General features: G+C 41.2%; 1 protein-coding gene and 1 long non-coding RNA gene across 2 annotated transcripts; one reads left to right on the top strand and one right to left on the bottom strand.

Moving 5' to 3' along the window:
• The first annotated feature begins 3,068 nt into the window (after positions 1-3,068).
• LOC4341363 (transcriptional elongation regulator MINIYO) lies at positions 3,069-11,919 on the top strand. The gene is made up of 10 exons (XM_015787580.3): positions 3,069-3,416; positions 3,523-4,348; positions 4,437-4,549; positions 4,846-5,033; positions 6,731-6,836; positions 6,915-7,175; positions 7,886-8,074; positions 8,643-10,925; positions 11,221-11,424; positions 11,512-11,919. Exons 1-10 carry the CDS (start codon positions 3,153-3,155, stop codon positions 11,665-11,667), a joined length of 4,590 nt encoding a protein of 1,529 aa, XP_015643066.1. The 5' UTR covers positions 3,069-3,152; the 3' UTR covers positions 11,668-11,919.
• An 8,998-nt stretch (positions 11,920-20,917) lies between these two features.
• On the bottom strand, positions 20,918-21,630 carry LOC112939338 (uncharacterized). Its single transcript, XR_003242956.2, has 2 exons — positions 21,334-21,630; positions 20,918-21,238 (listed from the first exon to the last, which is right to left on the bottom strand). It is a non-coding gene; the product is annotated as an uncharacterized lncRNA (long non-coding RNA).
• Positions 21,631-25,790: the final 4,160 nt, after the last annotated feature.

The raw sequence follows: 25,790 nt of genomic DNA, 5'->3' as shown, positions 1-25,790 counted from the left end.
AATGCCATAAAATCCATAAGAGTAGATAAAACACTGAAAACCTTTATTGTCATCGGCTAAATCCAATATGTATGCAATCCTTGTAAACCGATGCAACGTCCAGATACCTCATCGGCTGAAACCCCGATGAAACCCTTATTGGCAGTCAAGAAGCAGGCTAGAGATTATAGTTCTAAGCACAACTTAGTAGATCAAACTTAACTGATGCAGCACTAAGTATGAAAAGAAACGTAATATCTAGGCAATCAAGCCCTTGACTAATCTTTAAGGTGGTAGATGCCTTAGCTAATCTAATTTAGTAAAACAATTTAGCTGATACCGGCAGAAACCCTAAAGCGAGAGACAACCGATAGAGCTAAATTAAGATACTAAGACTAGATTAACTAACACATATGATAAATAGGTAGGCAAATATATCATCCAAACCAGAGCAATCCAAGAGGTCGAATGTACTGATGCAGCCTTGAACAACGCCGACGTAGATGAGACAATTGCCTGGGCCGGCGGAACATTGGACTTACCCCTTCGCCGGAGATCGAACACCGATGGAGCCCCGCGTCAGGTGCCAAGTCCCGTTGGACAATAAAATAAAGTAGAAAAGGTAAAAGGTGGCGATGCGCCGAATTGTATTGATTGTGGAGATTGTTTACAATGACCCCGGTGTTGATGCGAAAAACACACACTGGCCTGGAAGATCTGCTTAACTCCTGTGCAGGTCCAAAATCTTGCTTTTAGGTTCATGAGCGTGCCAGTTGATTTGATCCTGCAATCAACAAGAATAAAAGACAAGAAAATGAGGTTAAATCCATAAACGATAACCGATCGGCTAGTTGCCGATGATATATCATTTATCTTCGAGCCGATGTCATGTTGGAATCGATCGGCAGTAATGAATGAATAAGATAAGACTAAATCTACTTGGTCGGCTGTAGATATTAACGACATATAATCTTTCCTTCGACGTATGTTTAAACTAAGTGATTGGGATAGATTGGTCGCCATGCCGAGACAGTATAAATCACTTAAGTCGAAAAATACATTAAAGCAATGATTATATAGGCGTTTATAGCATAGCTGGTCAGATAGAACTAGCATGTATCAGCTAATACTCCGACACCACTTTATACTAAGATATTAAAACAAGCAAAATATATCAAACAAGAAGCATAATATACTCTAATGCAATAAGATCTTAATATAAAGGGCATATTTAGCATAACAATTAAGCATATGAGATAAAAATAACTAAATCAGATAAGATCGGCTGAAACTCCGACACTATCTCTACTGATGATCATGAAACAGGCTAGATATCACAATTATAGATATAACTTAATAGATCGAACTCAACCGATGCAGCATTAAGTATAAAGATAACTGTAAGATCTAAACAAGATAATGAAAATCTCTAAGAGATGGTAGATACACAATATAATCTAGATTAATAACGAAATCTAACTCTATCGGCTACTTTCTAACAGTAAAAACCAGCTGATTACAAGTTACATAGAGCAACTAATAAAGATTATGAAGTATATATGATAACTCGACGAATTACATAAACAAGATTAGGGTGTCATAAAGATGGAAGCACTAATCCCGAGAATGCAAACCGCCATGACAAGTTTACCTCTAGTTGAAGATCGAAACCGATGCAGCTCAACCCGAAAGTAAGAACTCATCGAAATAGAACGAAAGTAAAAGGATGGCGATGCGCCGAAAGTGTTATTGAACTGTTGTTGTTAATTACATGGGTTCGGGTCATATTTATACCCGAGATACATGATATGTCCTTGGTGGACACGACTCTTATCTCTAAATCTCTAAGATACACATAAGTCTTTACGACAGACTTTTGCCTAAACATATCTCTAACGAAACTATTTAAAATATCCTAATTAATAGGTACAATTATCTATCTGAGAGCTTATCTCGCATCGTGGCAATCCTTGTGTAGTACGTTGATTGATTCTAGAAACAATTTTACAACTGTCTTCAACAAAATCGGCTATATCGGCTGTCCTCTGTCCGATCCATCTCAGCCGATGCAGACTCCAGCCGATTCCTTCGCAGCTGATGCATACTCTGTTCTTCGAATCTATTTCTTTGCCGAATCCACTCTGTTTCCAATGCCGAACCTAGTTCATATCTTACCAAATTTGGTCGTTAACACAAGGGTGTACATATTTATACCCATGGGAAGATACTAGTCCTTATAGGACAAGAAAGAAACTTTCCTAAGGAAAACATAAATAGATAAAAGGAAAACATAAAGTTCTTATAGGACACTAAACACGCTTTCCTAAATATAAAAGAAAACTAACAAATGTTGCCTAATTAATAGATAAACTGTCATGCCGCATCCTTCTTAAACTCGGTCACTTCTAGATAAGCTTTCTTTAACAGATTAATTTTCATAACCGAATATAGTAGGAATCCGACTATTGGCGACGTGATAATTCTCTCAGGGGCTTACCGAATTTCATTGTTAACAATTATATAAGACTTTCTAGCATTGCCCACAATTAATGACATATAAATATGGGCAATGTTAGAAAGTCTTATAATATAAAATGGAGGAAGTAATACTTAACTAATCACACGCTAATATACGGCTGTTTCCGTGCATATAAGTGATTAGTCGACAACCTTGGCTGCCGAGCGCAGCCCAAGGGCCCCTTTAAATTGCAGGATTGAGAAAACAGAGAAATAGGAAAAACGTAGAAACAGAATGCCACACTTATTGGATTCCTATGAGATTTTAAACACATTAAAATCTCCAAACTAGCGTTTGATTATCACACAGGAAAATCGTAGGAATCTTAGACATACGAGGAAAACATGAGGTGAGACCTCACACTTATTTTTCTCTAAAATTGCTCTAGGAAGGTCCATTCGATGCAAATTTCAAAGGAATTGTTAGGAAATAATCTGTTTCAAAGGGGTTTCCTGTTTGACGGTTCGACCTCGCCTTCACGCTTTCAGCCAAAACACAGCGGTGGCGGCGCGACAGCCGACTTGGTGATCGGCAAAAGCACCAAACCATCCCCCTCCTGCCTCCTCCCCTTAAACCCTACTCCTCTCCTAATCCTTCCCTTCCTCGTCGCCACGCGGCGACAGCGAGCTCCCCTAACCAAAACCCCACCACCGCGATGGACGACGCGGCGGAGCGGAGGCGGCGGCAGCAGCAGCAGCAGCAGCCAGGCGCCGCCCACCCCGCGCGCCGCAAGGTCGTGGAGGAGCCCTTCGACCCCTCCCCTCCCCCGGCCGCCGCCGTGGCGCCGCCTTCCTCCCGCCTCGTCGGCGCCATCGTCGAGAAGGGCTTCTCCTCCGGCGCGGCCGCCGCCGCGCCCTCCTCCGCCCCGAGTCCCACCGTCCTCCCCTTCCCCGTCGCCCGCCACCGCTCCCACGGCCCCGTAAGCCGCCTACGCCTCCTCCGCCGCCGCCCTCTATCTCGGAACCCTAGGTTTGATGTGGTGCTTTGGTTTTGTACTCCCTGACTGACTATCTGCTCTTCCGCAGCACTGGAAACCGGCGGCGAGGGATGCTGCCATGGCGGAGGGGGAGGGCGAGGAGGAGGAAGGGATGGATGTGGACGAGACGGACTACCAGCCCGTGGCCGCCGCAGCTGGGCCCGTTAAGAGGAAGGAGAAGAAGGGCATGGATTTCAGCAGGTGGCGGGAGTTCGTCGCTGACGATGCGCCCCCGAAGCGAAGGCAGGCAAAGCCGTTGCAGCCGAAGAAACAGACTGCGCAGAAAATTGACACCGGGGTCGTGGCTGCAACGACGGGTGGCACCGCACAGGAGAAGCGCTCCGGGGGAATTGGTATGCAGCTGGAAGTTGGAAATGGTAAGGAAGAATTGGGTGGAGCTGCTTTGATGTCTGATGTGGCGCCAAGGAAGCCGATGAAACAGGTTGATGCTAGAGATGATGTGAGGAATGTGGAATTGCGAGGAGAGGGTATGGAATCGGATAATGGGGAACCATCTCTTACCGCAGAGATTAATGCGGAGAACATGGCTAGGCTGGCAGGGATGTCAGCTGGGGAGATTGCAGAGGCACAGGCAGAGATCCTGAATAGGATGGACCCGGCATTTGTGGAGATGCTGAAACGACGGGGGAAGGAGAAGTCTGGGAGCAGGAAAGATGGGGGAAAGGGCAAGGGTGGGGGGATTTCAGGCCCAGGGAAGATCTCGAAGGCTATGCCTGGAGAATGGTTGTCAGCTGGTGAGCATAGTGGACACACTTGGAAGGCATGGAGTGAGAGAGTAGAGCGGATCAGGTCTTGTAGGTTCACATTGGAAGGAGATATTTTGGGGTTTCAATCTTGTCAGGAGCAACAACATGGTAAATCATTTTTCTTTGCTCTTGTGTTGCTTTTAGCTTCTAGTGTTCTGGTACCCGTTACATGTCAACCTGGCTTTCCCACTTACAGGCAAGAAAGCACATGTGGAAACTGTAGGTGAGCGTGATTTTCTTCGAACAGAGGGAGATCCCGCAGCTGTTGGGTACACAATTAATGAAGCAGTGGCACTTAGCAGGAGCATGGTTTGTTACTTTCTTTTGTTGTTCAGTGTGAAAATGGACTTTTGAGTAAAGTTCAAGGGCTAAAAATGGACTTTACCCAATGCAATACAACATCTAGTTTCTCTTTAGTATTTTTAGAGATATTAACCTTTGCATGTGAATGGATTTTGTTGTTTTTTTTTTTAAATGTCATATCATGCATAACTGAGATACACCATCATCGCTTAATGTTTTTCTTACATCATTTCTAAAGTGTGCCTCCAAAATATTGCAAGATAAATAAATGTAATAATTCAGTTTTTACGTTCAAACCATAGGTTCCTGGACAGCGCGTGCTTGCGCTTCAGCTCCTTGCTTTGATTCTTAATAGGGCCTTGCAGAACCTACATAAGACGGATCTAATTGATAACTTTAAAGAATCAAATGATGATGACAAGTTTAATGACTGGCAAGCGGTTTGGGCATATGCCATCGGACCTGAACCTGAGTTGGTTCTCTCTCTAAGGTAAACTGGTTGTTTTCAAACTATAATAATAATTTTAATTTGGATTTGCTTATTCCATGCAAGAGTTTATTAGTTACCAAAGTGAAGAGTACTTAACTGAAATATACCGGACAATTCTATTAAGACTAAATAATCAAGAAACCTTAACACATGCTTTAGTGTCTGCACCTATGCTTAAAATTGTATGCCTGAAAATTTGGGCTGCCACATCTTGTATTTTAGTCATGAATTCATGACAGCAGGCAAGCATTAACAGCATAAGGTCATCTTGTCCATTAGCTATCAGTTAGCACTTGTAAGAAGATGTATCCAGTTAACTTAGGCCATGTCTAGTGTAGGTGAAGCTAAGGTTGTCACATCACAGCCATGTGATACACAGGGTGGATAATTTTTCTTCTCTAGTGTGCTAGCATCGATTTTAGTTTTTGAGTGGACTCCACTAGAAATTTTAAAAACTGGCTTTCCTAGTGTATGCAAATAAAACATTTTGCTTCGCATCAAACCATATATGCATCGATTTTGTTCCTAGCATCTCCTCTTCTAGTGCCTAGAATCATTACTAAGCCTTCAAATCCGCTTGCTAGCATCGGTCAAGGTGTGCACTAGACATGCCCTTATTGTCTTTCTTTTTGCAGTCACGTTGGCTGTTTCATGTATAATAAGTTAGGAAAATTCCATCTATAGCACAAAGTTTTCATAGGTACTAATAAATACCACAATTTTCAACCCTTCCAGAAATGCCACAATGTGACACCACACGTAAAAAATACCACAAAATTTTACAGAACTGAACGTATGACAAATTGAACTATTACCATGGACAAAATTGCCCCTGGCCTTTCTTCAATCTGCATTCAGTAGTCTCCCCGTGATTCCACTCGTCTCCTCTCTCTCTCTCTCTCTCTCTCTCTCTCTCTCTCTCTCTCTCGGCGAGATGAAGTGAAGCTGGTGGCCACGAATTCCGGCAATGAAGCACGGTCCTACCTACAATCCGTCCTCGAGGACTAGCGACCGCCGCCAGCCGCGGAGGCCGCCAGCGCCGAGGCCGCTGAGGCGTTGGCTCTCGAGGTGAAGTCTTCCGCACTCCTCCCGTAACCGATGAAGGTCTGGCAACCATGGCCATGCCTCTGACCTGCTCTAGCGTGATCCAATCACTTGGTCTCACAGGTCTCCATGATGCTCTTATTGCCGGCGGCCATTGCAACATCCACACATGCATCCGAATCATATGTCCCCAAATCCGAACGCCTAAATCCATTTCCTCCTTGTGTTATTCTCTTGGCCACAGAAAACACCTCGTTTTGGCAGGATTTGCTGCGAATCAAGCCAAATAATCCATTGCCTTCGTGGTAATCTGGGCATTTTCTTTGTAAAATGGCACTGTCCATCCCCGCCTTGTTCTGTTCTGAGTTGTGGTATTTCTGAAAGGGTGGAAAAATCCATGGTATTATTAGGTACCAGTGAAAACTTTGTGCTATAGATGGAATTTTCCCTAATAAGTTATAATCTCAGAAAACTGCGGTGTGACCTAATTAACTGTTGTCTATAGGTTTTTTTTATTTAGTTCTCTCATATGCCATCTAATTAGTTTCTTTGCTTATATGAGTTAATTGCACCAGTGTTAGACCTTAAAATGGCCTATGCTTTTTTCATTGTTTATTCTACTTATGTGTCATCACTAACTGGAATATCTGCAGGATGTCATTGGATGATAACCATGATTCTGTAGTTTTGACTTGTGCTAAAGTTATCAATGCTATGCTGAGCTATGAAATGAATGAGATGTATTTCGATGTTTTAGAGGTAACTTTACTAATTTATCTTCTAATTTGTTTTTCGTTGAGAACTTTATCCTTAAATGGCTGATTTTCAACATTACAGAAAGTAGTAGATCAAGGGAAGGATATCTGTACAGCTCCTGTTTTCCGTAGCAAACCTGATCAGAATGGGGGTTTTCTTGAAGGAGGTTTCTGGAAATACAACACAAAACCATCCAATATACTCCCACATTATGGTGAGAATGATGAGGAAGAAGGTGATGAGAAACATACCATTCAAGATGATGTGGTTGTATCAGGTCAAGATGTTGCTGCTGGTCTTGTTAGAATGGGAATACTTCCACGGATCTGCTTCCTTTTGGAGGTGAGGGTCTGGCCATCTGCTCTCCCTCATCCCCTATCTGCCATTGTTTCTTTCAGAATCCCACTGCCATGCATGCACCCAGAATCCCACCGCCATGCATGCACAATATGGGTGCATTAGGTCATCTTTTGTTTACTATATCCGTGAATTGTCTGGTTCCTTGATGTTCAATCCTGTCTAGTACTTGCCATCCATCCTTGAAATGGCAGTGAAATGCCTCCTTACCTGGTTGACACATCACTTGTTTTCACCAGGAAATCTGGTTTGCAGCAGAATTTGTGGCTGGCTTTGATTGTTCTTTTACCATCGGAAAATTACAATTTTGATATTCAACAACCAAACTATGATAAATTGTGTATAGCCTTTCATTTTTAGCAATATTTTTTATTTCCTGAAGCTATGGGCCTTATCCATTTGCAGTTTTAAGTATTTTGTAGTTCTATGATGTCATGTCATCTGATACCCGTAATCTTTCAAACTTCTTATCTGGTTATTGGACTGTCTCGTAGATTGTTCTGTTCACCCTTGGTGCTCTTGCTTGTTGACTGTTTGTTTTATAGTGATAGCTTTATATTGCAGTTCTATTACTTCACTAGTAAACATCATTTGAGCTAGTTGGTCTTCTTTTTATTTATGTTTTCATTTCCTATTCTACGAGAAAGTGATGGTCATGATTACGGATCTTAATGGTCAAGTTTTTGTTGATTCAGATGGACCCACATCCAATTCTAGAAGATAATCTTGTTTCAATTCTTTTGGGATTAGCGAGACACTCTCCACAATCTGCTGATGCTATCTTGAACTGCCCAAGGCTCGTTCAAAGTGTTGTTAAGTTGTTAGTCAAGCAAGGATCAATGGAAATTCACTCCTCGCAAATTAAAGGAGTCAATCTCTTGAAGGTATCTTCTGGTGATATAAATAATCTTTTATTATAGGAGTATGCTGATTTTGTGTAGTTTTGGAAGTTGCAGATTATTTATTATATAGTTTTTCTTCTATATCATTGGTTGATAATAACTTGATCTAGTTATCCTTCAGAAGGATTCCTTCTGAAGGATAACTAGATCAAGTCTGCCAGTAATACCACTTGCAATTGCTGATTGTACATCTGAAATGGTTTCCTTTTGTTGGTAATTAGCTACCAACAGCATCATTATGAGTTTTTTTTTTGTTTGCTGCTTCTGATATCTTAACACATAGCAATTGTATTAGCCATGCCTGCTGTTATCTGAATCAATCACACTCCTTGCACAATGCCTTCACTGTCAACACACAACTGTTTGGTCCCCCCCCCTCCTGCGGGCACTTTAGTTGCCCCATTAATTCATTATTATGGTAAGATGAGAAACACCATAGTCATAAGATTTGAATGTTCAGATTATGCTAAAAAAAATCATTACTTCTATTTCTAAATTTGTCAAAGATTTTTTTTTCACTAGCATCTAATTTCTTGTTCCTTTTGCCTAGGTTTTGTCCAAGTACAACAGGCAAACATGCTTCAATTTTGTGAACACTGGAGTTTTTCATCAGGCTATGTGGCACTGGTACAGAAAAGCCTATACTCTTGAGGATTGGATAAGATCTGGAAAGGAGCACTGCAAGCTTACTTCAGCATTAATGGTTGAGCAGCTGCGGTTTTGGAGGACCTGTATCTCTTACGGGTTTTGTATAACGCATTTCACAGATTTCTTTCCTATTTTATGCCTGTGGCTTAGCCCTTCGATGTTTCAGAAGCTAAGTGAAAGCAATGTTGTAGCTGAATTTAGTTCCATTGCAACAGAGAGTTATCTTGTATTAGGAGCTCTGGCTCAAAGGCTTCCACTTCTTCATTCAGTTGAGCAGCTTAGCAAGCAAGACATGGGACTTTCTGGTATCCAAGTTGAGACATGGTCGTGGAGCCATGCAGTTCCAATGGTAGATTTGGCGCTATCTTGGCTATGCCTGAATGATATTCCTTATGTGTGTTTGCTAATCAGTGGGCAAAGTAAGAATATACTAGAGGGAAGCTACTTTGCTTTGGTTATTTCTTCTGTGCTAGGCATGCTTGATTCAATACTAGAAAGGATATCTCCAGATAGTACACATGATGGTAAAAGTTACTGCTTGCCTTGGATACCTGACTTTGTACCCAAAATTGGCCTGGGAGTTATTACTAATGGATTTTTCAACTTCTTGGATGATAATGCCGTTGAACTTGAGCAACATACATCTTTCCATGGTTCATCGTTGGTGCAGGGACTTTTTCATTTGAGATCCCAGGGTAATGTTGACACATCATTGTGTTCAATTAGTTGCTTCCAAAGGTTATTGCAGCTATCTTGCTCTATTGACAGAGTAATCCAGAACGCCACAACAAATTGTACAGAGCATCTGAAAGAATCAAAAACAGGGATAGCTGGCAGGATACTAGAACAAGGTATTTGCAATTTCTGGCGTAATAACTTGTTGGACATGCTAACTTCATTGTTGCCAATGATTTCCTCACAGTGGTCCATATTACAAAACATAGAGATGTTTGGTAGAGGAGGACCAGCACCTGGTGTTGGTTTTGGTTGGGGAGCATATGGTGGAGGATTTTGGTCTTTGAATTTCCTTCTTGCACAATTGGATTCACATTTTGTTCTAGAATTGATGAAAATCTTGTCCACGGGGCCAGAAGGCCTTGTCACCGTCAATAAAAGTGTGAATCCAATTGTGCAAGAAGGAAATAATGTGACTGATTCAGTTGCCATCACTTCAGAGAGAATCAGTTCTGTCCTCAGTGTATCTTTGATGGCAGGACCTGGGCAGATATCTACACTAGAGAAAGCCTTTGATATCCTCTTCCACCCTTCTGTTCTGAAGTTTCTCAAATCTTCAGTACTAGACTCACACATGAAATTAGCAAAAGCTTTTGAATGGGACATAACTGAAGATGAGTATCTCCATTTTAGCAGTGTACTGAATTCACATTTCAGATCCAGATGGTTGGTCATCAAGAAGAAGCATTCAGATGAATTTACAAGAAATAACAATGGCACAAATGTGCCAAAAATACCAGAGACATTGGAGACGATTCAAGAAGAAACAGAGTTAGCAGAAGCTGTAAATCCACCTTGCAGTGTGTTAGCTGTAGAGTGGGCACACCAGAGATTGCCCCTTCCTGTGCACTGGATTCTAAGTGCAGTCTGTTGCATTGATGATCCAAAAGCCAACCTATCAACCAGTTATGCTGTTGATGTTTCAAAAGCTGGTCTCTTCTTTCTTTTAGGTCTGGAAGCCATTTCAGCGGCTCCATGTCTTCATGCTCCTTTGGTTTGGAAGATGCATGCACTTTCTGCCTCTATCCGCAGTAGCATGGATTTGCTTCTAGAAGACAGAAGTAGGGATATTTTTCATGCTTTGCAAGAACTGTATGGCCTGCATTTGGATAGATTATGCCAGAAATATGACAGTGCTCACTCTGTCAAGAAAGAAGGATCAGCCTCTGTGGACGAAGAAAAGGTGACCAGGACTGAAGTTCTCAGATTTCAGGAGAAAATCCATGCAAACTATACTACTTTTGTTGAGAGCCTTATTGAGCAATTTGCAGCTGTCTCATATGGTGATGCTCTTTTTGGTCGACAAGTAGCCATTTATTTGCACCGGAGTGTTGAACCCACAATTCGGCTTGCGGCCTGGAACGCTCTGTCTAATGCTTATGTGCTTGAACTGTTACCTCCACTAGACAAATGCGTCGGTGATGTTCAAGGGTACTTGGAGCCTCTTGAGGTATTGTCTCTTTAGTTTCTTGTATGCTTGTCTTTTGGTTGGCATTTTGTAGTAACAATGTAAATTTGGGTCTAGAAGTTTGCTTTATACTACTGCTTTTGGGGTTGCACATTACATAGAGTATGCAAAGAGTAAACAATGCATGCTATTTTTCTTAACTATTTGATTTCGGTACATACATGAGCACATGCCATGATTCTTTGTAAGCATGTTCCCACCTGCTTGTACTTTGTTGCATCTGTGTGATAAAACAGTTTCAGATTTTCTGATTATTATTTTCACAATAATTTTGTAGGATGACGAAGGAATTTTGGAGTCTTATGCTAAATCATGGACTTCTGGTGCCCTTGACAAAGCTTTTCAGCGGGATGCAATGTCTTTCACAGTAGCAAGGCATCACCTTTCTGGCTTCGTCTTCCAGTGCAGCGGTTCTGGCAAAGTGCGGAATAAGCTGGTTAAATCGCTTATCCGGTGCTATGGCCAGAAGCGCCATCACGAGGTAATTCCCTCGTGCTTTCCGGAATATTAGTCATATATTTCATAAATCATGAACCATCCTTGATGTTTGGAAAATTCTATACCGCAGGATATGCTCAAGGGTTTTGTTCTACAAGGCATTGCGCAAGATTCACAACGTAATGATGAAGTTAGCCGACGATTTGAAATCATGAAGGATGCTTGTGAGATGAATTCTTCTCTTTTAGCTGAGGTTCGGAGACTGAAGACATCAATTGATAGATAAATGGCCCCAAAAGCATTTCACATGCACTCAGAGAAGGAGCAATTTTTTTGGTGATTGTAAATAGTAACATGTGTCAATGACAAATGGCTAGAGAATAGTTGCATTGTTCGAGTTTACTTTGCATTACAAACCAACCAAAGGAAAACATCAGTGTGTGTAGGAGTGCTCCCGGTTGTGGCTTGTGGGTTACATTTTAAAGGACAATGAAACAGACTGGTGTTACAGAGATGCTAACTCCAACCTTATGCTCCAGTATCCAACATTTTCTCCCTCTCTTGTGTTCTTGAAAGAAGACATTTATTCATGGTGTTTATCTGTTAGCATGCCCATCTCATTTCATTCTGTTTGTATATACATGCTAACTCATTATCTAAAAAGAATTATACATGCTAACTTGCATACATCGGTAGCAGAATGCATCATACGTTTTTCTGTACAAGTTTATTCATGAGAGGAACGAGTTATGTGATGCAAGTTACGTAGAACTATCAAAGCATGGATACGTGCCAGCACTATACCTGTTTCTTTGCAAAAGAAAAGAAATAAATTGCCGTTATCACTTGCCGCATGTATCTCCGGCTGTCACTGCCAGTCTGCCCTGGAGCTTTACGAGCTGTTTGCCCTGGAGCTTTACGAGTTGTTTGCTTGCTACCCTGAGCAACATGCCTGAAATTTCTGTGTGCCTGAGTGGCATATGAGAAGACAATGCATCTAGCCTGGTCAGGCAGCCTGAGTATGTGCTTGTTTGGTTGGTTATTGCTGCCTGAGCAACAAATATGCATGGCCGTCTGTTCAGATTAATACCATTTTAAACAATATTTTAAACCATATTATTGTTTGGTAAATTGATAAATATATGGTGGCGTTTAGTTTGTTATTAAATATTGGTCATATCTCATATTTAGCCAATTTTATCAAAACTTACTAATGTTGCTAATTTGCTAAAATTTTGGCAATGCCAAATTTTAAAAAGATAAAATTGGCTATAAAGTGAATAATTAAGCCCGCAATTATGCCTTTGATCATTATACAACTAAATGAAGTATTAATGGGACGTTGGCACAAGATCCAACTAAGATCCATCTATTACTCTAACCTCCCATGCACAAGCACAAATCTTGCGTACATTACGAGGATTGAAATCTTGAAAGAAAAAGCATGAAAAAAAAAAGAGAGAACGCAATGGAAGAGTCAAATAAATCCTAAATCCGTACATCCAGAAGCACAACTTTTTCGGGTAGCAACCAAACAGACCCTTACAAACCAACGTCGTCCCATTAAATACTTGGGGGGCAACCTAGATCTTCGGTTATCACTGTCCTCTCCGCCACGGTGGGTGCGGCCTCCTCTCCGCCACGACGCGACGATGGGAGGCCGTGGGATTACCGTGATTGTAATCTTTTTGTGATTGTGTTTGGACATTTTTTGCGATTGTGTTTGGATGATATTGATTGTGTTTAGTTGATGGGATGATGTTGATTTGTGACGATGATGATGATGATGGAGAGTTGGCTCGGTGCATCGGCTTAATTTCGAGCCGATGCATCGAGCCCTTTTTTTCTAATCACAAAAGTGCCGACCAATAGATGTCGATTGAGAAAACCGGCACATATAAGGGTTTCCCAATCGGCATCTATAGTTATTTCTATAGTTAGTTGCCCCACACTTATCTCCGCCAGGACCGCCCCTGATCATCTTGATGAGACATGAGTTTACGTACGTGTGCTGTGCCAAGAAGAAAAACATCCTTAATTTTACATTTATCATGAGATTAAGAAATGTGAGCACACATGACTTGTTCTGTTCTTCTCGTCTGATACTGCGTGAAAAGAACTATTTCAAGCGAGACCGACCGCTATCAGGGACCACCATTTGTTTTGATCGCGAGTTGGACTCAAACCGGATAAATGCACGTCATCAGGGTCAAATGGACAATTAGGAAGATTATAGTATCCTTGAGCATGAACAACTATAGCAGAGCAGCGCCATTGCCGCACCGCACTTGTCTTTAGTTTACCAGTTAGCCATGCATTTCAGAGGGAAAAAGAACATAGTTTGGCTGTTCTAGAACAAACACTTGCAATAATTAGGTCGTCGGTCGATCTTTTCGGCACGTTCTCTGTCAGTCAGACAATATAATTTGTTCGTTAAGAAAGAAAAAAAAAACAGCAGTCAATTTGACACGGAGAATAACCCTTTTTTTTTCTTTCCTTTAAACTAATTGAAGAGCACAAGAGGCTGAGAGGGGACACGTAGTACGATCGAGCACGAAGCCACGAACAAGTTGGGAACGGAGTCAACAAAAAAAAGTCAGAAACCACGAGTGATCTGGACTTGTGAAGGTAGGAGATAGAAGGAGAGACGAAGATGATGCCTCGGACTCAAATACGGGCGGTTTGAAGATGATGCCGCCATCGCCAGGAGAGGAGAGGAGACAGGCGCGTCTTAGCTAAGCCTTGCCGGCTGTCAGCTGCCATGAACCACCGACACACAGAGCAAGGAAACACACGCAGAAAAGCAGCATGTAGTTGTTTTTTTTTTAAAAAAAGAAGCAGCTAGCATGCATTGGCACTAGTAATGTGGTGTTTGAAACCGATGAAAATAAAGAGTAAGTTATCGTACGTAAAACGTGAAACCTATTATTACCTCCGTCCCATATAAACTGCAACTATGCTCTCAGGCTTTGTCTCAAAAAACTATAATTCTAATCACGTAAGACCTAGCAAATTGATTAATCTAAATATGTTTCATATAGTCTCCTAACATTTCATTCCACAATCTTCCTTTTAATCTAAAAATGTTTCCTTAATTGTCTCAAACTTCCTTTAATCAATTTTATATATATAGAATGTGTGCATCTTTTGTGTTCATTAAATATGATTATTATAGTCATTTTTCAATCCTACTATTTTGTCCTAAATTAGATAGAAGTGCAATTTATATAGGACGGATGTAGTAGTAAATAATTAATTAGTTTTAATTATTATAAACTTGAAAATGAATATATTTGTATTTTAAAGCAACTTTTATATATAAATTTTTTGCACAAAACGTACTGTTAAATAGTCTGAAAAAAAACGTGCGGTAGAAACTGCTAATTCTAAAGCTTCCCATAAGGAGAAGACAACTACGCAGAGAGAGAGAGAGAGAGTATTCATTAGTCAATGTGCGTAAGCGTAACTTTCAGAATTCATTAGTACAAGACCTGGGAATTTTTTTTTACCAGAAGACCTGGGAAATTCGCCCGCAGATCAATGGAAAGGGGGCCTCGTGGATTTTTCTCGTTTATCCCGAGGAAATGAAATACTCCCTTCATCCCAAAATATAGGGCGCTCTCTTTTTAAGAAAAATTAAACCCGATAACTTTTGACTAACAATCACACTAACCATATATATGCTAAGTATTATGCATGTTATATCACTAGATTCATATTTTAAAGTACTTTCATGTAATGCTAATTTCATATTCGTTAGTAACATAATATGGAATAAATTAATGGTCAAAGTATATCATTGAAGACCGTGTAAAAAAATATATGCCTTATAATTTGGGACATAGGGAGTAATACTTCACTGTATTGCTTCCAATCTTGACTATCGATGTTTGGTTTCGTGGGGGTCCTTTTTTATTTATTTAGAGTGTGTTTTAGATTCAGGGGTGTAAAATTTTAGCGTGTCACATCGGATATTATGTGGGGTGTCACATGAGGTGTTCGGGCACTAATAAAAAAAACTAATTACAGAATCCGTAAACTGCGAGACGAATTTATTAAGCCTAATTAATCTGTCATTAGCAAATGTTTAATATAGCATCACATTGTCAAATCATTGAGAAATTAGGCTTAAAAGATTCATCTCGCAAATTAGTCGCAATCTATTCAATTAGTTATTTTTTTACCCTATATTTAATACTTCATGTATGTGTTTAAATGTTCGATATGATAGGGTGTAAAATTTTGAGGTGGGATCTAAACAGGCCTACGAGAACTCATATATACATGTTCCATCACCGTACATTTTATCACATAGCTAGCTTTTCATACCCCTGTCACGTATAATTATGGGTGTGTTTAGTTCACGCAAAAATTAAAAGTTTGATTGAAATTGGAACGATGTGATGAAAAAGTTGGAAGTTTATGTGTGTAAGAAAGTTTTGATGTGATGGAAAAGTTGGAAACTAAACCAGGCCCATGTAAGAATATATAAGCTCTACCTCCTCCGTTTCATATTATAACTAGCTTTGACTTTTTTTTGTCAAACTTTTTTAGTTTGACTAAATTTATAGAAAAATTTAGCAACATCTATATATAATACCAAATTAGTTTCATTAAAACTATAATTTAATATATTTTGATAATATGCTTGCTTTATGTTAAAAATATTACGATATTTTTCTCAGATTTCAAGACAACATTCATGAAAGCTATACTACTTTTTGTCGATAGCCTTATTGAGCAATTTGCAGCTAGCTGTTCCCATTTGGAGACATTAATTACTTGCATCGGAGTGTTGAATCCACAATTCGCCTTGTGGCTTGGAATGCACTACTGTCTAATACTTATGTGCTTGAACTGTTATTAATTACCTCCTCTGGAAAAAATGCATTGGTGACGTCCAAGGATACTTAGCTTCTTGAGGTATTTGTTTCTTAAGTTTTTTCATTGCTTTGTCTTTTCGGTGGCGTTTTTGGTAGTATAATTAACTGCGTAAATTTCGTTTTAGAAGTTTGCTTAATTTATACTACCTCCGTTTCAGGTTATAAAACTTTCTAGTATTGCCCACATTTATATACTCCCTCCGTTTCGTTTTGTTTGTCGTTTCCGACAGCTTCGGCGAGATTAAGGTTGACGTGAATTTACCCTTTTGCCCTTCCTCTTCACTGATTCATTCCCCTTCCCTTCTACGCGTGACGGCGGCGGTGCCCCATCCCGATCCCGAGCGTCGTGGCAGGGCCGACGGCGGGGACGGCGGTGCTCTTCCCCACCACCCCTGTCGCGGCTTCCCCTTCCCACGGGCAGCGGCGCCGGCATCCTGCTTCCCCCCGCCGGTGAGCACACCCTTCTCTTTCCCCTCTTCCCACACCTTCTCTCACCTCCCTCCCGTCTCTTCGCGAGCCTGCGCCCACCGCCGCCGGCGAAGTCGCCGGCCACCGCATCCCGCCGCCGCTCTCCGGCTACTAGGGGTATCTGGCCGACGCATCCTCTCCTCCGAAGCTGTAGAGTAGTGTAGTGGCGGGTGGCGTTCTTTGCGATTTGCCACCACTGGGCAGCGCCGCCGGCTCGCCATCGCCGGAGCCCAGCAAGAAGCTGGCGTACTGAGATTTTGGTCAGGGTAGTACTCACACTGCGGCACTGCCAAGTCCGGCGGCTCGTTGGAGGTTTAGCATATTGGGTTTAGATGATGCTGATCACGTTCAAGATGATGATGATGATGATGATGATGAATTGATGTTGGTTTAATAAGGTTTTAGTGGGTGGTGATTAAGGTTTGATCTTGAATTGTTCATGTGGCAGTAGCTTTTGATCTTTTGATTATTCGCAATATTACTTGTAGATTTGCTCTGAATTTTTGCAAGGTGTGTTGCAGATAATTCTTCATTTTGCAGGAACGATTTGCTTCTAATAAAATGCTTAGTGTGACAATGACCATCATGGCACCAATATTTCACTTGTAATTAGCAGTTTTACCTAGGTAATCTGTGACTAATGCAATGCTGACACCACAGTTGAGCTAGATCAGTGGATAAAGTAGATATTATCTGAACATTATTTGTGCCTAATGTAATGCTGACACTATAGTTGAGCTACACCAGCAGAACTAAATTAAAATGATAAATTCTATCTGATTCCTGGACAACAGTGTATGGTTTACGGAGTAGTTTCTTTGAATTGATCGGTTGTTGTTTACCATGTGTTTCTTGTCTTCTGGTATTTTTTACCATGTTTATTTGGTTGTTCATTTCTTGTCCGTTCTTGATTTTGTATGGAAGATACCGGGTGTTCTTCCTGGACGCCGTTGGTCATGACGAAGGAGGAGGGCAGGGTAGGTAGACGTCGCAAATTTGTCACACCATGGAAGAAAGCGGCTCAGGAGGTCGGCGACGGCGGTGCAGAGGATCGTGTCGAGCGCCTCGCTGCCGCGGCTTTGTCCTCAACTGCTCTCTCTCCAAGGTTCGTATTCGATTTTTTTTCGATGATGTATTTTGTGTTCCTAAAATGTGTTATTTTCAGGAAAACTCTATAGATGCTCACTATTGCGAGGTTAAATGAATTTTCACATCTAACCTCACATAGTTCAGTTCATGGCTACTGCTTGTGCAAAATTCGATTAATTAGAGCAAGGAAATAGCACTGTATTTCTATTTACAGGGAGCTGTTGCTGGTTGTTCTAGTTTATGCAAACATTTAGCATAAGTCTTTTCCTTATCTTATTGCTTCATAAATTGGAGTTCTTGTTATTGTATAATTTCTTGTTAGATCACATGGTTGTCTGTCCAGTTATGCTATACAACCAGTACTAGATGTCTTACAGAATGGATGCTTTTATCTTTTCTCAGAACCTTACTATGCTTTTCACTCTTAACATTTGATGCAACTTATAATCCAAAATGTGCATTCATGACAACTTCGTTGCAACACCTTTTGCAGGGTTACACTAGATGGGTCCAATGTTGGAGGGAAAAGAGGCAAAAAAAGGAAGTCTCCCTGCGTGGCAATGCCATTCTTTAGAACCCCGTTGAGCAGAATGTTACTGTCCCCTAGCATACGGATAAGGTCTCCTTCTATACAACAACGAACATCACCTTCTGCTACAACCCATGGAATTTGTCAAGGTCGAGAGCAAAGAACAATGGATATTGATTTAAATTTGGAACCGGGAGATACATATGCTGCCACAGATCCCGGAGAGGCTGGATTTGATCACAGTGCTGCCAAAGATGCTCAAGGCAATGGAGAGGCTAGATTCGATCACAGTGCTGCCATAGATGCTCAAGGCAATGGAGAGGCTGGATTTGATCCCTTCGATTCAAATGCTGATGATGATGTCCTAGTCACTCTAGAGGAGATAGGTGTTGACCCTGGCCAGGAGAATGTACAGCCTCAGTTTGATCCTTTCTTCGATTCTGATGTTGATGATGCTATCCTAGTTCCTCAGGAGAATACACACAAGAATGTCGTGCTTGATAATGACAAACGGAGAGCAATCTTTGACGCCATGCTTGTAAAGGCAAGAAAAGGATATTTGAAGGGCCATGAGAGCAAGGAGGTTTCAGCTAAATTCTCGGTGCCTATCAGGACAGTACAGCGGATATGGAAAAAAGGCAAAAGCTGTTTGGATCAAGGTATTTCAGTTGATGTTGCGAGTGGAAGATCTAGGTGTGGCAGAAAGAAGAAGGTGGTGGATGTGTCCTGTCTCGAAGATATTTCAATATTGAGCCGCACCACAATACAAGATGTAGCTACTCAACTTGGTGTTAGCACGAGTAAGGTCTACAGAATGAAAAAAGAGGGTGCTATAAAGCGTGTATCTAGCTCATTGGATCCCCACTTGACAGACCAAAACAAAATTGATCGGCTGAAGTGGTGTATTGAAATGCTTGACCCAAGGAGTGTGCCTCACAATCTTGTCTTCAAACCACTGTTTGATTTCATTTTCATAGATGAGAAGTGGTTCAACATTACGAGGAAGACTGTGCGATATTACGCAGCTCCAACTGCCTCGCGTCGCATCAGGACAATTCAAAACAAAAACTTCATCCCAAAAATAATGATCTTAACAGCTCTCGCCAGACCAAGGTTTGACTCAAATGAAAATTGGATGTTTTCCTTTTGTGACATACACAGCTGCAAAGAGGTCAAGTGTGAACCGTCCTGCAGGGACAATCGAGATGAAGCCCATTGAGTCAATCACAAAGGAGGTAATCCGAAGCTTCATGATAGAAAAGGTATTGCCAGCTGTTCGGGCTAAGTGGCCTCGTGAAGACGCTGGCAAACCTATATACATCCAGCAGGATAATGCTCGGCCTCATATTGCACCGGACGACAGAATGTTTTGTGAGGCCGCGAAGCAAGACGGCTTTAACATCAAACTTGTTTGCCAGCCGGCAAATTCCCCATATTTGAATGTCTTGGATCTGGGTTTCTTCAACTCCATTCAGTCCATCCAGTACAAATCAGCCTCAACAACAACAGAAGAACTTGTAGCCGCCATCGATCGAGCATTTGAAGATTATCCAGTGAGGCTATCAAACAGGATTTTCTTGTCTCTTCACGCATGCATGAGGGAAGTCATAGAAGTACTCGGTGACAACTCCTATGATCTTCCACACATAAAAAAAGGAGTGCTTGAAAGGCAAGGTCGCCTTCCTTTGCAACTAAGGTGTGATGCTAAGTCAGTAAATAATGCTAACAATTATCTCAGGTAAACTACTTTGGTTATATTTTATTTTCATGAAAATCGCTTCATGTGCCTAACTAGTTTGATGTGTGCTAATTAGTGGCATTCTTTTTACTCCTTTTCAGGACCATGGCAGATACCTGATATGAATTTGTTTGTTGCTGCAGCAGGGTGCGGATATGAAATTGCTGCTAAGCTAATCTGAAATTTTTGGTGTTGCTGCTGTTGCTGTTGCTGCTGTTGTTGATATCTGAAATTGTTGGTGTTACTGCTGTTGCTGATATCTGAAATTGTTGGTGCTGTTGTTGATCTGAACAGAATGAATTGGAGGCTTTCTTTTTTTTCTCTCTTTTTCTAGAAAGTAGCCCATGTGTGCAGTCATTCTGTGCAGAACATGTCCTTTGATTTTTGAGAAAGCAGGAGGATATATGGACCTGAATATGTCCTTTGATTTTTTTATTAGTATTTTTATTTCACATGAACACATTAGCTAAGCTTATCTAAGATCAATGGTGTGAACTGTCAATGGTCCTTTGATATAATTACAGACTAGCTATCTCAATTTACAAGAAATAGCAACTGGGATGGCAGCAGCCACTTTACAAGCTCTGTGTCTGAATACTCTGTTTACAGACTAGCTATCTCAATTTACAAGAAACATCAGCTGGGATGGCAGCAGCCACTTTACAAGCTTGGTGTGCATCTCTGAATCTGTATCTCAAGTTCCAATTTTTGTTTCCAATTTCTCATTATAACATCCAAAATTCCCACGCATATTACATCACTGACAGTACTAAGCACTAATCATCTGATCAAATACACAACAATCAGTCCCCAGTGAACACGACCAGAATTTCCCAGAAACAGAAAAATTTCCCCTTCGATGAACATCAAATAGCCAAGCAAATGCAATGTGCATTCTCTAAAAAACGAACATCAACAATCAACATACGGCTAACCAAATCAGACAATCTGCAGGCCGTTCAGTAGCTTAATCTGCAATCAAGTGCACAGCTATCTTAACCGGATGAAATAATCAGGTAAATTCTGGACATCCAGCTGAAGAAAGAAAAAAGAAAGGAGGAGACTTGTGGCAATGGAGCTTTTCGAAGCCCGGCGATCTCCTGCACCAACGAGACGTGCACCAGCACCGTCCTCCACGCCATGTATCAGCCTGCGAACCCGCCGCCGCCGCGAGCAGCGAACGAAAGAATCAGGGAAAAGCCCTCGAGCCAAAGCCGAATCGAGAGGAGGAGAGGGCAGCCGTACTGAGGGCGATGATGGAGAGGACGAAGGCGAAGGCGAGGAGCGGCCGGAGGACGGAAGACGACGGCGATCTCCCACGCTGCCGCCGCCAGCGTGGCTCCTCCTCCGGCCATGGTGCCGCGGCGGCGCTTCGTCGGCGGAAGGGGACTATGCGCGTGGGAGGCGGCGCCGGACTTGAGCGCCATGCGTGGAGGGCCTCGCCGTGGCAGGGGCAGGAGGACCGCCGGCGGAGGAGCTCCTCCTGCTTCTCCGCGCCGCCGACTGAGGGGTAAAGATGGAAACGGTATCGGCCGGTGTACTACGACGTCAAACATTTTGACTCTTTTTGAAATGAGCTACAGCGACAAACAAAACGAAACGGAGGGAGTATATGTTAATGAATCTAGAAATACTAGAAAGTCTTATAATATAAAATGAAGAAAGTAACTATTTTGGGCTTGCACATTACACACCTCTAGGATACACACCTGCATGCTATTTTCCTGAGCTGCATGCCTTGATTCTTTGTATGCTTGTTCCCATCTTCATGTGTGTACTTTCCTGCATGCGTCTGCGATAAAACAGTTTCATATTTTGCAATTCTTATTTTCACATTAAATTTGTAGGGTGACGAAGAAATTTTGGAGTCATATGCCAAATCATGGACTTCTGATGTCCTTGACAAAGCTTTTCAGCAGGATTGTATGTCATTCACAATAGCAAGGCATATGGCTTCGTTTTCCAGTGCAGCGGTTCTATCAAAGTGCGAAATAAGCTGGTTAAATCGCTTATCCCGGTGCTATGCCCAGAAGCGTCATCGATCATGAGGTAAATGCTCTCCTGCTTTCAGGAATATTACTTGTATATCTTTGTGTTGTATTTCTTAAATTGATCATGTGCCATCCTTGATGTTCGGAAAAAAAAATCATACCGCAGGACGTGCTCAAAGGTTTTGTTCTGCAAATTGCACAAGATTCACAATGTAGTGATGAAGTTAGCTGAAGATTTGAAATCTTGAAGAATTCTAGCTTGCGAGATGCATGAATTCTTCTCTTTTAGGTGAGAATCCAGAGATTAAAGACATCGATTGATCGATCGATAAATGGCCCAATTAAAAACGTTTCACATGCGCTAAGGCGCAAAAGTCTTGGCGATCGTACATAACATAATATGTGCCAACGACAAATTAAACAACTAGAGAATCATAGTTGCGGTTGACGAGTACAAACCTGGCGCTACAAATAAAACTGACAACAACATGCTGAAGGCCTAGCTAGAACTGTTACATGGACGCTTGGCCCATTTCGCCCCATCAGAATTATGGATTTGTGGATTACATTTTGAGGACAAGAACCATCAATTGGTGTCGCTGGTGGTAATCCTGATGCAGTACCGAACACTTTTTCTTGTTTTTGAAAAATTGTCGTCTCGTCTGTTAGCATGCCTGTCTCATTTCATTCTGTTTATATAGTACGGAGTATATGTTGAATGCATCATCAGTTTTTTTTGCATGTTTATTCATGAGATGATGAAAGAGTTATGTGATGTAACTTCACATCACATGATCACATCGAACTAGAGAATGAATGCGTGCCACCACTACACCATTTTTAATTTTGCAAAAGAAAACAAACAAGTTCTGCCATTATCATTTGTAGTATGTACTACGTACTAGTATAACTCCATATATAGGTACTACTCCACTATGCTCGGTTCTCGCCGGTCTGAAGCTTCACAGATCGATCAACGTCACAGTTGTCACCTTGGAAAGTTCAAGCAGAATGGGACCAAATTGGCAAGTAGATCAGCGAGAGGCATCGGGGAAGATGGCTGGGTACTTCTTCACCAACTTCCATGTGGACGATCACTACCAACTTCTTCTGCAAACACAAGCAGTTTCATCTCTTATGCTACTACTACTCCTCCAATGCAATGTCATGAACCCAATTTTTATGGCTATGGCCTGTGAGTCCTGACCAATCATGAGCCCGGGACAAGATTGATTACTCCTAATTAATTCATGATTCACTACTCCAGCCCGGGAGTAGACCGTGAGCTAGACCCAGCAGCGACTAGTACGGATACCACGTACTACGTTTTGAGCAACGCGTCAACATGGAGACTGACTTTGACGTCAAACCAAGCTATACCTAACTACTGGTCGGCGTTGTCGCCATTAACCCCATGGAGCCAACCAGACAGCTAGCTAACTATGTACGAATCAATAGTAATCCATCCATCAAACATATTTCTAGGTTGTTTAACATCAATTGAGATTGATGAAAAAAAACTTATTAAATAAGAGATGAATATAGGTGAGTTTTGTTTTTGGGAGAGAGAGGTGGGAGTTTAGTTGGGAGAGGATAAATAGTAGTGTAGAAATGCTTACATTCTTGAATAAAATTTAAATGCTTTAAATGTTTATATTGTTGGACGGAGGGACGTAATACTCTCTCCTTTCACAAATATTTATATTACTGCGTAGAAAAGAACTACATATTTCATTCGAGACCGACTGGATACTGCTAGGACCGTGTTGGACTCGGAACAGTTATTTTGATCGCGAGTTGGACTCAAACCGGACAATTGAGCCAAATGACTGCACTGCACTCTACTAGAGAGTTTCATATTGACTAGTAGATCAGCCCGTACATCGCCGCACTTGTCATTAATTAGCAACCGAGATGAGGAAAAAAAAAGAGTTTTCATTTCGCATTTCTAGAACATACCCTTCCAATAATTAAATCCATCGATCTTTTCGCGACATGCTCTCTGTCAGACAAAATACAATCTGTTCGTCAAGGGGAAATTTAAAAGAAAAAAAACACCAGCCATATTCAGTCAATTTGATCATGTCAAAGAACAATCCTTAAGAAAAAAAAAAGAACCGAAGAAGAGGGGGACACACGAGCAGGAACAAGCTACGAACGGAGTCAGCAAATTTTTTTTTTAAAAAAATCAGAAGATCAAAGTCAGAAACCACGAGTGAGACAAGGGCGCTGCGCCGCCTTTGCACACGTCGTAGCCTAAGGCTGTGTTTAGTTCATGGTGAAGTTGTAAGTTTGGTTGAAAATTAAAACGATGTGATTGAAAGTTTGTGTGTATGATAGGTTGATGTGATGAGAAAAGTTGGAAGTTTGAATACAAATTTTGGATCTAAACACAACCTAATTCCCTTGCCGGCCGTTTGCTGCCATGCGCCACTGCCACAAAGAGCAATGAGCACACATGCACACGGGTAGGGTGAAAAACGGCTTGAAAACCAGCTTACTGTTTCAAATTCGTTTCCGGAAAGTTTTTGACTAATTCCAGTTTCAAAAGGATAGTAGTATTACCATACTCGTTTCCAAGAAGAAAAAAAATATTCTAAATTTGTTTCCGTTTTCGAAACTTTCTGAAAATAATATTCAGACCCGCACTTTTTGTTTCCGGAAAAAAAAGCCAAAAACTGAATACTATCTGAACCATTTTCATCCCTACACACATCGGAGCAAAGTGCAGCATGCATGGCACTGGTATGATCGAGCGGTCAATTCTGAAGCTTCCGATGAGGAGAAGACAACTGCAGATAGAGAGAATTCATTGGTCAATGCATATAGCTTTCAGAATTAATGTCCTTGTACACGCTACACGACACGGGGAAATTCGCCCGCAGATTGATCGAAATTAAGCCCTTTGTGGATTTTTCCAATGGAAATGAGACACTACTATTTTGCTTCCGATCTTGACTACGGATGTTTGGTTTTCGGGGGTCTTTGTTGTTTATACGAGAACGACCAATACACAAACTTGTTCGATCAACTGTCTTTTTACCATATGGCTTTTCATATATATACCCGCTGTCACGTATAACCATGTGAGAATTTATAGCTAGATTGGTCATGACCATATAATAAGGTCTATAAAGTGCTTCTAGTCATCTTATCCCCATAAATTTACTTGAGTATAGAGTACTATACATGCATGTAATAGGTTGAGACAAGCATATTTGATACTCCCTCCATCTTAAAATATAAGACTCAACCACTCATAACACAAAAACCAAGAAAACATTTAATCACCTTCTTGATTGGATCACCTTGATGCATGCGAGTAATGTGATTGGGTGGTTTGATGGTATAGGATTTAAGACAAATCAATTCTATTGGACCAAGAGGTGCTAGTTAATGTATGTATGCATGCACGTCTTATATTAGAGATATGAGAGAAAAGTGGTTGAGCATTATATTTTGGGATGGAGGGAGTATATAGATCCCCACTTCATATAGCCATTCCCATCATTGATATGAGAAATGTCGTTGTGCAAAAGATAGGATATATCATTTATGTGATGCATAATATTCAATCCATTAGAAAGATTACTAATGTTAACCACATGCTAAGGGAAGAGGAAAGTAAAGATGGACCTCCAACATCCAAAGTTTGATAAAAATTTAGGATGGGTTTTATTTACTAAAAAGAAAAAGTCCAAATACACCCCT

Source organism: Oryza sativa, chromosome 6 (genome assembly GCF_034140825.1).
Source record: "Oryza sativa Japonica Group chromosome 6, ASM3414082v1".
Lineage (NCBI taxonomy): Eukaryota > Viridiplantae > Streptophyta > Magnoliopsida > Poales > Poaceae > Oryza > Oryza sativa.
This window is presented reverse-complemented; position numbering and strand designations above follow the sequence as displayed.